Genomic DNA, 15,974 nt, shown 5'->3' with positions numbered 1-15,974 from the left:
ATTTATTTTTTTTTAATTAACGTTATCATAAAAAGCAGGAGCATAATGGTAATACTTGCTGATAACACTAAACTATGGGGCATATGGAACACAGGAACTTGAACACGGAACAACTGAGGGTATAAAAAAGGGAATTAAACTGGCATTAAGATACAAGTACAGACAACTAGTGATTCAGGGAAAAAGGCAGAATTTGGAAATGATTGTCACTGTGATCTCTCAGTGTGACATGGTTGTGAATCCTAGGTTTTGTCAGAGAAGTATTTTCAATAAATATGCAAGAGTAGCTTGTGTCATGGTGAGAAATCTTCCTCTGGAATATTATGAATTTAGAGTTGAACAGGAACAGAGGAGAACATGTAAGACAACTGCAGGAATGGAATTCACCTGTGCTGGGACCTCCATGAATTGTCTTGTCTAGCAATATAAAACTGCAAAAGTGTCCACATCATGCACTGAACTTTTCTTACTTTCTGGTACTAAATGTCAAGAACAATTTAGACTTAAAAAAAAACCAAAACAACAAAACAAAACAAAAAAACAAAAAAAAAACAACAAAGCCCCCACAAAAAACACCAAAAAACCCAACCCAAAAACCAAAAAAACAAACATATCTTTTTTCTCAAGCATTACTTCCTTTCATTTTTAAGAAAATTATCTGAAACATGAAGGCCACCCAGATACTGAAAATGTAGTTGCTAACAAAGGAAGTGGGGGAAAAAAAAAAAATAGTAGCTTATTATTCTCCTTGATTTACCAGCACTGCTGTAGGCAACACTCAGAAATTAAAAACCCTAATCCATGATATGTACTGCAGGATCATGAGGATGTCTGCTAGATTACAGAAATCAAGTTAAAAAAAAAAAAAAAAAAAAAAATCACTTTTTTGTGTCAGTACGATGATCAAATCCAGCAACTAACAATTTGGTTGTGTAAATATGTATAGGAATATGTGCATTTGTAGCTCCCCTTAGTTATCAGCAGTGTTAGGTGGACCCAAATAATGCTGGTCTCAGAAAGCAAGTGACAGAAAAGCAGGTATCAGCTACTCTTACAACACCTAAATAGCCCTATACTGCTACCCTTGATGCATGCTACTATATTAAATATGTCTTCTCTTAATCAACATTTCTTTTTTAAAAAGCAAAGCAAACAAAAAGTGTACTATTTGGCAACGCATGGAGGAGGTGGTAGGGTAGGTCTGTAGCCCACATACGTTGCATAAACATTCAAAGCATTTGGGAACTTACCGTACTAAATTTCTGACAACAGTATTTATGCCCAGAGGTGTATCTGTTGCTAAGAGCAAAGAATTTCCATCAGTCTAGCATGACTGTATACTTTAAAGCTGTACTGAACAAGCTTTTAAGTAGTCAGCCTTGCAGTGAGTAGAAATGCCGTATGATTTCACAGAAGGAATTTTGTACTTAGAAAAGCTCTATGGAACATCTTCTGTTTGTTCTTGTATAAAGCCAGTTCTGAAATATATTTCACTTATGGCAGCTTTTAATTACCAATATGAAGAGAAAAACATGCAATGAGAAGATCATAAGTCTTATTTACCTTTTTGTATGTTTTCTCCTCATTTGGCTTTCCAGCAGTAACATCTCCATTTTCAGTAACAGATGACATCTAACAACAGAAGCTTAAGTTATAAACAAAGTACTTGCTTTAGAAAAGTAACTGTTTGTCATACAATTCATCATACAATTGATGAATCATACAATTCATTACTTGGTTTTTGCTAAATTCAAACTTTTTAGAGGACAGGAAGTCTCCAAGATCAGTGACATATCTAGGATATTTCTAAAAGGATTTTTCAGGCAGACTAAAAGGACATGTCCAGCATATGACTAATTCTACACAGCCCTCTACTTCTTTTTCCCCACACCGGTATGTAGGTCTACAAAAAGAACTTACAGTGAAATCTTGCTCCTCAGCAGACTGCATGAGATGATCTTGAAAAGTACAATGATGAGCAAAACTATGAAGCCTGTGAGCCAGATTTTCAGTGGCAAGTCTCAGAGGTCCAAGGCCTTTGGCTGTATTGACACACTGTATCTCCTTAAAGGAGCAATGAGATATTTGACATTGCATCTTATCATGGCTCTAAAGCAATGCTAGATCAAGAATAAACCACTAAGTGACAGACCACTTGAGTCAGTCACTGTAAGTGTTTAAAACAATAGACTACAAGGACATTTTAAAATCATTCTAGATCTTGCCAACACTTTCACAATGGAACTACACATACCCTTACAAACAGTAGGACAAGTCATCTGGAGCTGAGAGTTAAGATCAACCCATTCACTGGTGGTGGTAATGTTTTCCAGACCTATTGGAAGAAAAATCTATTATAATTATGCCATCATAAACTTACATCTTGCAGAGCAGCTTTAGATTTCCTTTTTCTAATATTCTTCAGCTCAAGCAAAAATCCAGCTACAAGTGACGCTTTTCAAGAATCATCTCAAATAACTTGGTTACTAATGGGTCATTTAATGTACTTAGAAACTAGCAGTATTACACAGGAGAGAATCAGTTCAGTCTAATTTCCCTTTGCCATTGATATTTCACTACTGCAGCACAAGAAACCATGCAATAAAACATTTATGTAGAGCAGCAGACATACATGCTGTGGAGTGTTGTGTAACTACATGCTCTCTTCCATGAGGACTTTAATAATAAAGTACTAATCCTTATATCTCCACTCACCTGGGATAGCCCATATTTTAATGCCACAAAACCCCAAAAGATAAACAGTAAGAGTGATGGTTTGGAAGACTGCACTCTGAATAGTCGTACATAACAGATAAACTCATTTTGGAAGTTTTCCATAATGGTAGTTACTATCAGCATAATGTCTGCAAGTAGTCTTGTCAAGGTAAGCTATTTTATAGTTAACATGGTTTGACTAAAACTATGAGAAAATATAATGTAATCAGATATTATTTAATACCTATTTGGAATTAGCTCTCCCTCCTATCTTCTTCATCTGTTTTAAGCCACATCAGTAGAGCTATTCTTAAAATTAATTTCTCAACCACACTGGAAGGAAAAAATCTGATTTGCCTTTAATCACTACAAATAGCATCTTATATATAACTAAAAATTGATTAGAAAGAAATATTCCTAGGCCTCATTCACTGAATTTAATTCTCCGGTAATCTGAAAGGTATATGTAACACCACTACGAAACCTATTCAGAAAAGGCTTCAGAACAGTATTTTCCTCCTCTTCAGAGAAGCAGACTATTAATTGCACGCGAGACAAAAACCCAAAACCCAAGCAACACTCCCTAACCCCCAACAAATAGAAACCTGGATTTTTGATTTTCTGAGAACACTTTTCCTTTCAAAAGCCCCTTCTAATGTTACATAACAGTATATTTCTACTGCAGCCAGCTGTCTTCTTTGTAGCTTTCATGCAATTAATATATCTTAATCAGTAATTCCTTTACTTGGATGTGTATTAGCATTATTCTACATATCAAATTCCTACTTAAAGACAACAACTCAGTTCTGGTAGCTTTTAAAACTGAGTGTAGTTTATTTAGCTTACCTATACTCACACATTCTGTATTAATTCATATCAATCTATACTTGTAACTCTGTCAGTGCATGAACACGTGCATCAATAACTTTTGTTAAAACAGTTTTTCCAGGAAAATAATTTTAATCACCGGTAGGAAGATGACTGCTTAAACTTACACCTGGATAAAAAAATAAACCCACCACCAAACCCCCCCAAACTGTTACTCTCCACACACCCTCAAGACTATTAGTAGAATAAGACATTCTACTACTCCCAAAGCTTTCTAAAATACGATTATGCATTTTCAGCAAAAGCCAAAGATGAATGTAACATGCAAACCCTCTTTAAGTAAGAAGTTAGCTGAAGAAAACACTCGTGCCAAACAGGGAAGAAAAGCCTGTTTGTTCCTTGTTCTTTATTCAAGAACACTTCATTCATGTGAAAATACACCCCTGTAATACTGCCAAGGATAGGAAAACAGACAGTGAGATCCCAAGTTCAGTAATTACCGAGTACAAAACCTGAAAAAAAAAACCATAGAAGGTAATTTTTTTTCCTACCTATGGTGGTTTATTTCAGTCCTAGAGACATCTAAAATAGAATTATTTCAGCTTCTAATTGTCTGAGAAATACCTGTGCTTACCTGGGATTGTGTTAAACATCTTTTCAAGGTCTCTGCTGTGACAACTGTCTCCTATTGCATGGTTCAAATTTTTTTGAAAGCAATTATGACTTTATGTATTTTCACCTTCTCTGCAGCTACCAGAATGGTACAGGGTACCTTATCACATGCTTAATAATATGCATAGCAAGAATGACTTACCCAGTTCTACTGAAGTTTAACAATGCTAAGACAGGTCACAGCTTAGTCACTGACCCACTTCCAAGCTAAGCTACAACTATTTACTTATTTATTTATTAAAATAGCAGGCAGCTGTTATTAACATTGGGTCTCTCCATGTATTTGACAAAGGGCAGGCTCACAACAAAGTAACGCTGCTGTGGAGGGTGTAGTGGAGGAGAACATTTAGTCTCAAAAACAATCTAGGTATTCAGTCAAAGACTGGGCTATAGATCTCCTCTTTAGCTTCTTAGATGCCACACATCCTACCTGATGACAAAAAAACGGAAACATTGAAGTCCAGTAGAATTTACAGAGTACTTTTCCCCAATGCTCTTGAAGAGTCAACATTTTGGCCATGAGTCTTATTCACTGCAAAAACTAGCATGACATGTTCAGCTCCCCAGCCTACAGTCTTGAATTCCAGAACATCTCCTTGCCCTAATGCAGACTTACAAGAATCACACCTAGTCAATATGCGCTGCAACCTTTAAACAAAAAAAAATCTGCATTTTACAGTTCAGTTTCTCACCCTAAAAACTGTTAAATTGTATGCTTCTTAAACAGTGTCTTTTTAATTCCTCTGCCTAGCTAGAAGCCTACTGCCCTGCCCACCACGCAGCAAAGTTTTGGTAACTGAGGTGACAGCAAATGCGAGCTTCGTACTCAGCTCCTCTTTGTTCGTTCTGGAATTTTTTACTGCATTTTCTTTATATATCAGAAATCCACCTGTTACTGACAACATAAGGCATTCATTTTGCAGATACACAACTATCTGTTTTAATACAACCTTAATTGCTTATGCCCAGCCCACAGGAACAGATACTGACACTTGAATGGCCTTTCAGCTCAATTTCAAGCAAGTTTTAGAATTCTCACCAACTTCAATGAAAGCCAGTATCCATGACAAATGCTGAATCTAGGTACCTACAGGCCTCATGCATTAATGCATCAAACCAAAAATTAGTTCTGCCTTCTGTCCGTTATAAAAAAAGACAGTATTTGTTTAAACAATGCATTTCTCGGCATCTTTAATTAATTTTCTTAGATAAATCATTTTTCAAAAGCACTGATAAAACATACTATTTAGAAATCACATTCCATATATGAGCCATATAGCTTCTCACTACAACTCCTGCCTTGTCCTGGATGACAGTTAAAATACATATTTTGTTTTCCTAGCTTTGAAGACAGACATCTCCCCAGGTGTACTGCTGGCACTTCTACATTCAGAAAGAGAAACATCATTTGAAAGAAAATGTATTGCTATCTCTTCAACTGGCATAATCTATCACTTTAAATATGAGGAGGCAAAACCAAACAAAAAATAAACCAAAATGGCAATTAAAATTTTCCAGTGGGCACAGAAAGAATACCAGAAGTTAAAGAATACAAGAAGAAATTATGCCTAAGACCATTAACATATGAATAAAATAGACTGTTTGGTGCACATGTGCAAATTTTTCATCCTTAAGAGCCTGAAACACTCCATGGATTCTCAGGAAACACTTTTTTTTTTTTTTTTGGCACTGGGATGGAATACAGAAATTTTGGAACTAACCCAGAAAATTGTTTCTTACACTTCCCTACATTTCAGACAACCTATTTATTAGAGATAGCCATTTTCTAATCCTTAAACAGTTCTTCTTCCACAAAGGCACAAAACCCCCAGAATCTTATATTAAATTCATATTAAGGATGTTAACTGAGCAGCAGATAAAAAAAATGGAGATGTAACTGGAAGTTTACAACACAAGACTGCATTCCATTTAAAAGAGTCATCAAGTTAAGTTCCTTTGTAGACCTTGTCACTCCTCTATTATGACTTCAAAGCAGCATCTTTTAATACAACTATGAAAATCACAGCCACTTCTTTCACTGCATAAGTCACCTTTAATGGTAAGATTTGATGGTCATACTTTTCCTTGTGCTAGCTGTGAAAGTAGCTTGACTAGTCAGTGACTCAATGCACTAAAAGGACTTAGAGATCTAGATGGCAATATGCTTTCACCAAACCACTTGAGGTACAATCATACACTAGCAGATTTCAGCTCCAGTGTTGTTCTGCTAACAAGCAGGGTAAGCCATAAAATACATTGAGCTGTATAATATGCCCAGTTAATTAAACAAGCACACTGAAGTGAATATGCACACTAAAGCAAATAAGCACACTAATGTGAATCAGGTATGTATATATATAGTGAATAAATACAATAAAGCAAATTAGATATATATATATATATATCCATATAAGTAAAGTACAGAGGAAAATTAGGAATGCATCAAATCATTGCTGCATAGAGAGAACAGATTAAGAAGAAATATATTACCGGCTACCACTGAAACATCATCCAGGCTCAGACTTCAAGCTGGGAAGCTGCTGATGCCAGGAGTCTCAGGTAATTGGGAAAATTCCTATGTGGTGCATACACCCATAGGTAAGGCTTTGGATTCGGCTACAAGAGGGTCCTGCTTTTATACCTTCAGAAAGCCAACCGGCTTTATGCCAGTAATTGTTTATTTGTGCGGCCGTGCAGTTTCTCATGATCTCACTGTTGTCCAGGCTAAGAGTGTTGGCCAGGCGCCCTGGTGCGGTCAAGTATGAAGGTCATAGAACAACTGCACACCTGCATTTTCCTGCATTTTTCCAACAGTCACAATGAACATAAATACATATACTCCACGGAATACACTTTGGAAAAAAGCATACTTTGTTATGTCTCTCAGTCATGAGAGGTAATCAACTCTCAAGCTAGGTTCCCATCCACAAGTGGGAAACTGGAAATCTTTGTTAAACAGTGATGCTGGAATGGCAAAAACTTCTAAACCCAAAAATGCTTTAGAGTAGGAAGAAATCCATTAACACATATCCATTAATGAAAAATTATTAAGTACTTGTCCTCTTCCAATCCCCATCCCATGTGCCCCAAAACTATTCATGGTATTCTTGGAGCTACAGGGGAGTAGCTTCAAGCTCAAAATACATTAGTAGAGCTAACTCCCTTACTTGCTTGTGATGATCTAGACAAGCTCACACCTTTTTACTCACTTAACAAACTTCTCTCACAGATGATGCATTTGTAAAGTGTCCCTCCTGCCTGGACTCTCTGCCACCTAATATGAGACATACATCAGCACCAGTTTTCCCAATCAGATTATCATCTCACCTTGTCTATTTTTCCATGAAACTTGGTGGTATTCTGGACTAGGGTCAAATATATTTGACTAATTCAGGTCCCAAAACTGACAATAGCTTTCCCCTTCTCCCTCCAGTAGAATTTGTTTGTAGGACTATTTATAAGATTATGTGCAAAGGAAGGGGTTCAGGACACACTAAACGTCCTCCAACACACATACAAATTGCATACATACATGTTTCCACAAGAAATCAAGTTAAAAGAATCAGCATACTTCTGGGTGTCCCTGGGAACAGGAACTGGAGAAGGAGCCTCAGAGGTCTTTTGCACTGCATTATTTTCAGCATCATAGAATGGTTTTGACAAGAGAGGACTTGTTTTACTGATTGTTAGCTGAAGCAAACTGCCAAGTTGGACCTTAACTAAACAAAGCCATACATATGTCAAAAAGGAACAAGACGAAGGGAAAAGAACATTCTTTGCCTATTCAGCTCATTGAACTGGGAACCATTCCTCATGAAGGAAAAACTTGTAAGAAATTTGTAAGAACTGACATGCACGCTAGGGGAAAGTATCCCCCATGCATCTTGTGCCGCAATCAATAATGCGTGCTTCTTAATGCTACATTGGTATTAAGGATTTTTATTCTCCAGATTTTCAGTGACAGAAAGCTCAGGAGCCAGCTGAATTGTTAGTATAAGGTGCAAACTGTGACCTAAAATGTTTTTATTACAGTTTAGCTTCTTTTCAGAACTTTTCTTTATGCTTTAAAACAATGCTGACTGTAATTTTCATGACTTAACTGCCTTCATTTTGAGGTGGTCAGACAATGCAGAGTGGAGTTTAAAGAAAAAAGGCAATACATTAAATATTCTACAGGTTTCTCAACAGTCATCACAACTCAACCTCCTCTCCAAAAAACTCATGTCATTTAATGTGGTTTTGGTTTTTTTGTTTGTTTGTTTGTTTTTTTTAATTTTAAATAATATACCAAACACTGGTCTGTGGAATGGATTCACTTCTTTGTGGCAGAATTCATGTAGCCATCTAAGATCAAACATACCTGAAACATCCAAGCAGTAAGTTAGTATGTATTTTTAAACCAATATATCCTGAAAATGAAGTAAATGTTTACATATTACAATTCACTGAACAAGAATTAGAAATTCTGAAAGATTAAAATCTGAACTCTTTTTTCCTCCATAAATTTTCCAAATTCAGAACTTCAATCTCAGAGTTTTTAATCTATCTTGTAATGCCTGCTAGCCTATTTGACCTCTACTGTCAACTGTTATGACTGCTGCTCTTCCCAGAAGCACTGAAGGACTTAAGTGTTTCCAGACACCAACTGTGAAAGCAGAGCAATTTTTGTACTGCATCATAGATACCACCAATTCATACTGCTAAATAAATAAATAAATAAATAATAATATCTCTTCTGCAGAAAAAAACAAACTGCATGAATTTTAATGGAGAATGGGGGAAAACTGAAGGAAAAAAACGGTTAGGTCTGTTACCTTGGCAAGTTATTATTCCTAAGACAATCCTGCTCACTTTGTCCAGTTTCAAACCCCAATTAGCTTATAAATATAATTAGTTTTTTGGTTTGTGTTTCTTTGTTTTGTTTTGTTTTTTTTTAATTTTCTTTTAAATTAGCCTCAAAAATAATAGGGAGATGTACATCAGAAGTAGTATCTAAAGTCATTAAACTCACATATAAAGTAAAATGGAAAAAGTCTCGTCCTCCTTCTCATGGTCTTCATAGCATCAGGACAGCACAAAGACTACAGAGAAAGCAGCTAGCAAAAAGCATTACGAAATTGCCACTCAGACTGTTCATCAAATCTAAGTCATTTCAGCTGTTCATACCACCTTTATTTAGCTTAATAACACACATTAGTTTCAGTGCCCTGCCAGATCTTTTAGGCTCCCAGTAACCAAGCAGAGTACAAGGCTAAGATCCTGATGGTGTTTGATTTCTACAGTGATCCCTATTTCCAGGAATACAGCACAGTATTTGAACAAAAAAAATTGGTAATAGGAGTACCACCTATTTTTAATTTGCAGCTTGAATTTGAAAAGTAATTTACCAGTATTATTTATAGTAAAAACTATATATGCTTATATTGTAATACTTTGATTTACTGCAGGTGTCAGATCACCTATACTTCTTTAGCTTTCAGAAAGGGAAACCAAATAAAAAGGTAGAACTTCAGCAAGTACTGCTTCCACCAAAGTTTACAAATACTCAGAATACAGTTTAATTACCCAGGAGATTTGACAACTTAGAAGAGTCCTGCCCTCTCCTATTTAAAATGCTACTCCCTGAGGCAAAACAGACTACAACTGTAATATCCAGTCATAGTAACAGCCACAACAATAGCACAAGCTATAGCTACAGATTTTATTTTCTGTTACAATCACATTCTTTGTTTTGAAAATAATCTCTGATTTTTCAGATGGAAACTTGCTTACAACAATGCAAATAAAACTGCAAATTTATTAAAGGAATCAAAGTTTAGAAGTCCTTGGAAACATAGCATACTGTGTTCCTCCAGCAAAACACATAGTTTTCCATTTGTAACCTCTGTAATTTTAAGTTCTGCATCTCACAGACAACTTGAGGAAAAAGTGGGGCTTTTTTCCCTCCATGAATTTCCAGATTTAGAGGTTCATTCTGAGAGTCTTAAATCTATCTTACTCCTCTACTGTCTATTAGAACTATTTAACTTCTGTTGCCAACTGCTGTGTTTTCTGCTTGTCCCAGAAGCACTGAGGGATCTCTTGTGTACTCCCAGAAACCAACTGTGAAAGCAGAGAAAACTTTCTATTGTATAGTAGATGGTGTTCATGTACTAAGAACTATGGGACTATACCAAATCACTGATCCCAGACCAGCAGCAGAAAGAACAAACATTTGGTCCCTGACATAACTGATGTCACATTGTGTGTTTTGCAGAAACTGGTAATAGGCCTTCCTTTCACAAAGTTAAATGACCTCATTAATTTCTCATTATTTTGTAACAGACTGAAAGCATATGAAGTAGAAAGGCATATTTGTACATAACCAGATTTCCCCATTGCTCCTTATGTCTTTGTAACTGAGATTTTATGTGCCAACAGTAGCTTTTAGAAGGCAAGCACGCTTTCTGTAAAGTCAACTGAAGTTACAAATTAATAAAAACAGTCAAGATCTTATGTTTTTTTCTTTTTTATAAACAAGTACAAGAGGGAAACATCTGCAAAACATATACACCTGTACGCATTAGAAGAGCAGTATCACAGCGAAGGGCACAGGCAAAAGATACTGCAGAGTCCAGTATCAGAGCTCTGCTCTTTTACCCTGGCAACTTCGACACAGTAATGGTTGTAATGTTACTAACACATACCAGACATGGTATTTCAGGATAACACTGATACACAATATATGCTGCCTGATAAAATATTGCAGCGTGTTAGGACAAATGGCTGATTAAGAAAGCAAAAAGCACAATTAGAGAGAAAATTCTACATTTGCCTTTGACAGTACATGCATAACGGAATGCCAGGAATCCCTTAACACTGTGGTCATGATTTTTGGAGGGAAAGTGAGGCAAGCTGCGTCACTCGTGTAATCAGTAGATACGATCCAAGGGGAATAAAATCTCAGATAAGGAGAAAAAGAAGCCAGTGGAAATGTTACTTATTTTCTAAAGGAATAACATAGAGGAATTAGGTCAAACACCAGCAACTTTAGTGATCTAAAAAGAACTCCAAAAAGAATCCTAATAAAAATAAATAAATAAATAAAGGAAGAAAATAGGTCAAACAGATATGGCTAAGTATAAAAAGCATAAAGTGAACACAAAAGATCAAAGGCAGAAAAGCACAGAGCAAATTAGTCTGATGAGAAACACCTATGAAACAAGAACCTCACAATAGTTGTAACGCTCTTTGAGACCGTTCTTTATTCATCTGCTTTTTTCCACCTCAGCAAAAAGTCAGCTGTAGTGCATTTTAATTCAGCAACTCAAAATTGCTATGCAAACATAACTTAAACATATCATGAAGAAAAATAATAGGAACTATTTGCTTAGAACAACATTTCAAAAAAAAAGATTGTTGAGTGGACAACACACAATCTGTGGTTAAAATAATTCACATGAACTAAAACAGATGGCATAATTTGTTCATCAGTTCTCCACAGCAAATTGTACGTGAAACACTACAGGGAATTATTCAGTCCATTAGTATATTAGCATGTAATCAATCACAAAGTTTGCAGAAAGATGTGCTGTAGAAACACTTAGCTCAGTGTTGAAGTGGGCTATCATGATCTTAAAGTTATCTATGCTTTCTTACCCTGGGTCTCACAAGTTCAAATTTAATACATAGAGCTATTACTGAACAGCAGCTAAGTTAAATTTCTCATAACAGCAGCCACATTATCTAAGAAATTCAAGTCTTCAAAATCCTATTTCTGTCTCCACTTGAGGGCACTGCCATACAGGTACAAAAAGCCTAGGAATGGAACAGACTACCTTGGAAGACCTGATAGGCAATACTGGAGTTTTTTTCTCAGATTAGACACCTGTTTTAAATGTAGCTGGTACTGTCTCGAAGGAAGGGAAAGGTCTGGGTACCCTGTGATGATTTCTCATGGTTTCCACAGTATCACCATGTACTACTCAGGCTGTATAACTGCAACAATTTCAGCTGAACCAAGCTGGTGCTGCCATGGTCCTGCCTTCCAAGCATGCATTCACTAGCATCCTTATTATGCCACCAGTGCTCCTTCAGCCCCAGGAGAATTCACCCAGACAATTAAACTAACAAAGTAATCTACCAAAGAATACTAATCATAATGGAGCTCTTTACATGGACTCCCCTGAGAAAATGCAAAGGCTTGTAAGGAGATGAGGAAAGTGATGCAACACATAAGACATCAGGCCCATGCTGAATGAGAGATCAACTGTCCCAGCTGCTTCAATCACTAACACTTTCACATAACCTCAGAGTTTAAAGTCCACTTGTGACAAAACCAGGGAGCTAGAAGTGTCAGCCCAACAGGCTGGGCAACAGCACCAGAGCTAAACTCAAGACTAGCTTGGGGGAAATATCTACAGTAACACACATCTAAGGTTATGTTTCCAAATGCATATTTAAACAGCAACTTGTTTTTCAGGTGCCTAGCTTTTGTGAAAAATAAGGTCATGCAAGAATGCATGTAACAGACTGATGTAAACAGCAAATCTGAAAGTTATTTCTAAATTCAGATGAAAGACAATTTAAGGTACTGCACTGAATAATAAAATTTATTATGACTTATTAAAAAAAAAACCCACTATTTTCCTTCAGGAAAGTTAAGCTGCAATAAGAATTTTTCCTTGGACCCCTCCAATTTAATTTTAGTGACAGTTTAACAGAAAGCTCACTTTATTCTTGAGAATGATTAAAAAAAAAAAATCATTTTCAGCATTCTCACTTAAAAAAAGAATAAAAAAATCATTCTCATTAAAAAAATAAAAGTAAAAATCATTCTCAGCACAGAACAACTCCTACATCATCAAAATTCCTTTTCTTAGATTAAGAGGTCTTAGTTCCCTATAGGGCAGAAGTTCCTCAGAGACCTTTTCCAAATCATTTGCAAAGCTATGGAAAGGGAGACCATCAGCCCATTTTTACAAAATGCCCTATAAAGCACAAAAGCTGGAGCATTCTTGGTTTAGGCAAGATTTCTAACTTGCTTCTTTTTAAACTACAGAGAAAGCTTCAAGGAAGAGAAAAAAAAAATCAGAAGCTGCATTAGACAAGATTAGTTCAAAATCCAAGAGTAATACAATAAAATGAAAGTCTGAAAACGATTAAAGAAAGAACTGCTCATCATATGAAGACATAGCTGCTATTTGTCATTGCTGTTGTCCAGTTGTCATCAAACTTAAACAGCCATTTTACAGCCACTAGACTAGAACTGCACCACTAACTGCACCAAAAGAACTCCTAGTATTTTAAAAAAGTTAATTGTACTCTCTCACCATGTGGCTGCTTACATGTAAAGGTTTACATGTAAGGTTTACTGCCTTTACAAGGAACTGTGTGCTTCTGTTCTGCAAGTCAGAAGACTTGCATGGGCAGAACAGAATGAGCAACCTACCACCTTTGTCACCTGACAGTATGCTTAATTTGGTACTCATCTAAGATTATGAATATACTTGTAGTACTTTCAGAAACAAAACCACATCATCATACCTATCCTATTGACATTAAGGAATGTGAGGTGTACCTTGGGATATGTACAGATATTCTAAGGTATAGAAACATAGCCACAGAATTTTTAAATGGTGAAAAAAATGCTTTCAAATAAACATTTTAAAGTAATTTTTTACAGTCCAATAATGTAAGTGAACTGTTTTCCAACAGTCTTCCATTTGCCAAACCAAATTGAAAAACCTATCCCTGAATATTTTTGGCTGGAAGAAAGTAAAATTAATTCATTATTATTTTTTGCCAGTGTGAAACACTCCATTAGACATGGTTTATACTCCACATTAATTGCACCAATATGAACATTTTTGTATATCTATTAAAAAAGCAAGTCTATAAATAATATATAAACACTACAGTCTTCCTCCCCAGGGAGTTCTCTGTAAACAGCTAGCTGTTTGGGTTTTTTAATAACATAGGTTGAAATACTATGGGTACATTAATAATCTTGAGCTATCGCTATAAGCAATGGATACATCTTCACATGAATTAGCTTTCTCAATTAAAAAAAATAAATATAGTGAACACAATGAGAAAGGGACTTAAAACTAAAAGAAGACAGCTCTCCACCAGCAGCAAGAGCAAACAGTGGGTGAGCACTTCGCAGCAGAACTATACACAGCCGGACATCACTGAATTTTAAAGAGAACAGACCAGAACCTGTCATCCCTTCCAGGGAATATGAGTGGGAGATTTCCCACAAATGAAAGAGGTCTCTGAATTCTTGAGAAGCCTGAATAAGAATCTCCTTCCTTCACACAGAAGCTCTCTGAAACACTGTCTACACTTCTCAATGCATCATTATAACCAGGTTAGAAGAATCATTATAAGTAGGTTAGAAGAGGCATACTGTATTATCTGTAAGTCAGTTAATGGCTCACACCATGGTTTTCAAAAGGTAAAAATACAGCTTTCAGCATTTAGAAAGGAAAGGCAAAAAAAAACCAACCAAACAAACCAAAAAACCCACCCAAACCATTAATCACACTTTTTTGTCTAATGCATACTGGCCTATGAATCATTAACTAGAAAGAGAATAACATTCCAACAAGATAAAATATAGTCAGTGGCTATGAACATTATAAAGTTTTCATAAACTAAAGTGAAAAAAAAAAAATCAGTTAAATCAGTATGTTCTCACAGGAACAGAGTGTTACAATTTAAATTTTACAATGCTATACACTTTCTGATATGCCTTACTTGGCATTAATCAGCTGGAATTAATAAATAAGATGATTAAATAAATTAAATACCTTTTTCAGCCTATGATTTTACCAGTTGCTCAATTAGGTTTTTTTACTCCAAGGTGACTAAAAAAAAATCAGTATGCTGAACAGCACGTATGTTGAAATGTTTTTATCAAAAACTGCTTTTCAATATTTGACAGTGTGCCCATTACCCCCTGAACTACTCAGCTGTGTGTCTAGTTCAGCAGACTGAGAAGTAGCTAGGTAAGAGAAAATATTAAATAATTAGGAAAAAAAAATACTATGTTGGACTAGGTAGCTATGCTTTTACTTTAAAGCAAATAAAGAGACTGGTCTTTAGTTTTGCCTGAAATACAATACCATTGGTAAGAGCACTGAACTGCAGCCCAGTACTAGTTACTACAGATCACCAAATAAAGGGCAAGAAAAGAGTGAGACAATTAAGAGCTATCCAGACCACCCTGCATGCTTACCCCTCCTTATTATTCTAGCAGCAAGGACGGCCACAGGACAGACAGATGGCCCCTTCATTGCAGCAGCCAGGTGCAGCAGAAAGTCACAAAAATGGTGATGGTGGTGTGAACAGCTTCTTGCAGAGCAATGTATTATCCAAATGCTTTTAAGAGAAGGCCATTAGTCTGAGAAGCAGATTAGGAGATCAGCTAAAAACTTTACTGAAATGCTCTGGTACATGCAAGAGTGACAGGAGAGGGAGGCTAGACACTGTAAGATGTCTCACAAAGCAAGGCTGAATGTGCTGTACCACATCAAAAAATGTTGTTAACTAGCAGTGACTAACACTGGACGGGCATAAAAGCCAGAAAAACTGGACACTGTGTATCTCCCTTCAAAGCAAATGTCTTTCAGCAGAAAGTACTGGTTTGGCGATACAGGTTTAAGCTTGCATTTTCACTCCAGAGGATGAAGCAGTTGCTAGGATGATTCAAAGTGAGGCTGTGATGTGGAAAGATACACAGGCTTAACGCTGCAGCTCACAGTAAGCCACTCTCC

The 15,974-nt window shown here is 36.2% G+C and overlaps 1 protein-coding gene across 2 annotated transcripts in view; it reads right to left on the bottom strand.

The window, feature by feature from the left end:
- Positions 1–15,974, bottom strand: part of PIP5K1B (phosphatidylinositol-4-phosphate 5-kinase type 1 beta) — an 81,674-nt gene that overhangs the window by 59,884 nt on the left and 5,816 nt on the right. Inside the window, exons 1-3 of one of the 2 annotated variants that reach the window (XM_061470839.1) lie at positions 2,255–2,335; positions 1,921–2,064; positions 1,564–1,632 (exon numbers count right to left, since the gene is read on the bottom strand). In XM_061470839.1, coding sequence (XP_061326823.1) covers positions 1,564–1,632; positions 1,921–1,950 — 99 coding nt within the window. In that variant the 5' untranslated portion in view covers positions 1,951–2,064; positions 2,255–2,335. Of the gene's footprint in view, positions 1–1,563; positions 1,633–1,920; positions 2,065–2,254; positions 2,336–15,974 lie in introns of those variants that run through there. The other variant, XM_061470840.1, reaches the window with a different exon arrangement.

The sequence above is a fragment of the Pezoporus flaviventris genome, unplaced genomic scaffold (assembly GCF_033815535.1).
Source record: "Pezoporus flaviventris isolate CSIRO_AGI_PZ_B2104156 unplaced genomic scaffold, CSIRO_AGI_Pfla_v1 ptg000064l, whole genome shotgun sequence".
Taxonomy (NCBI): domain Eukaryota; kingdom Metazoa; phylum Chordata; class Aves; order Psittaciformes; family Psittacidae; genus Pezoporus; species Pezoporus flaviventris.
Note: the sequence above shows the minus strand (reverse complement) of the source record. Positions and strands in the feature narration are given on the sequence as shown.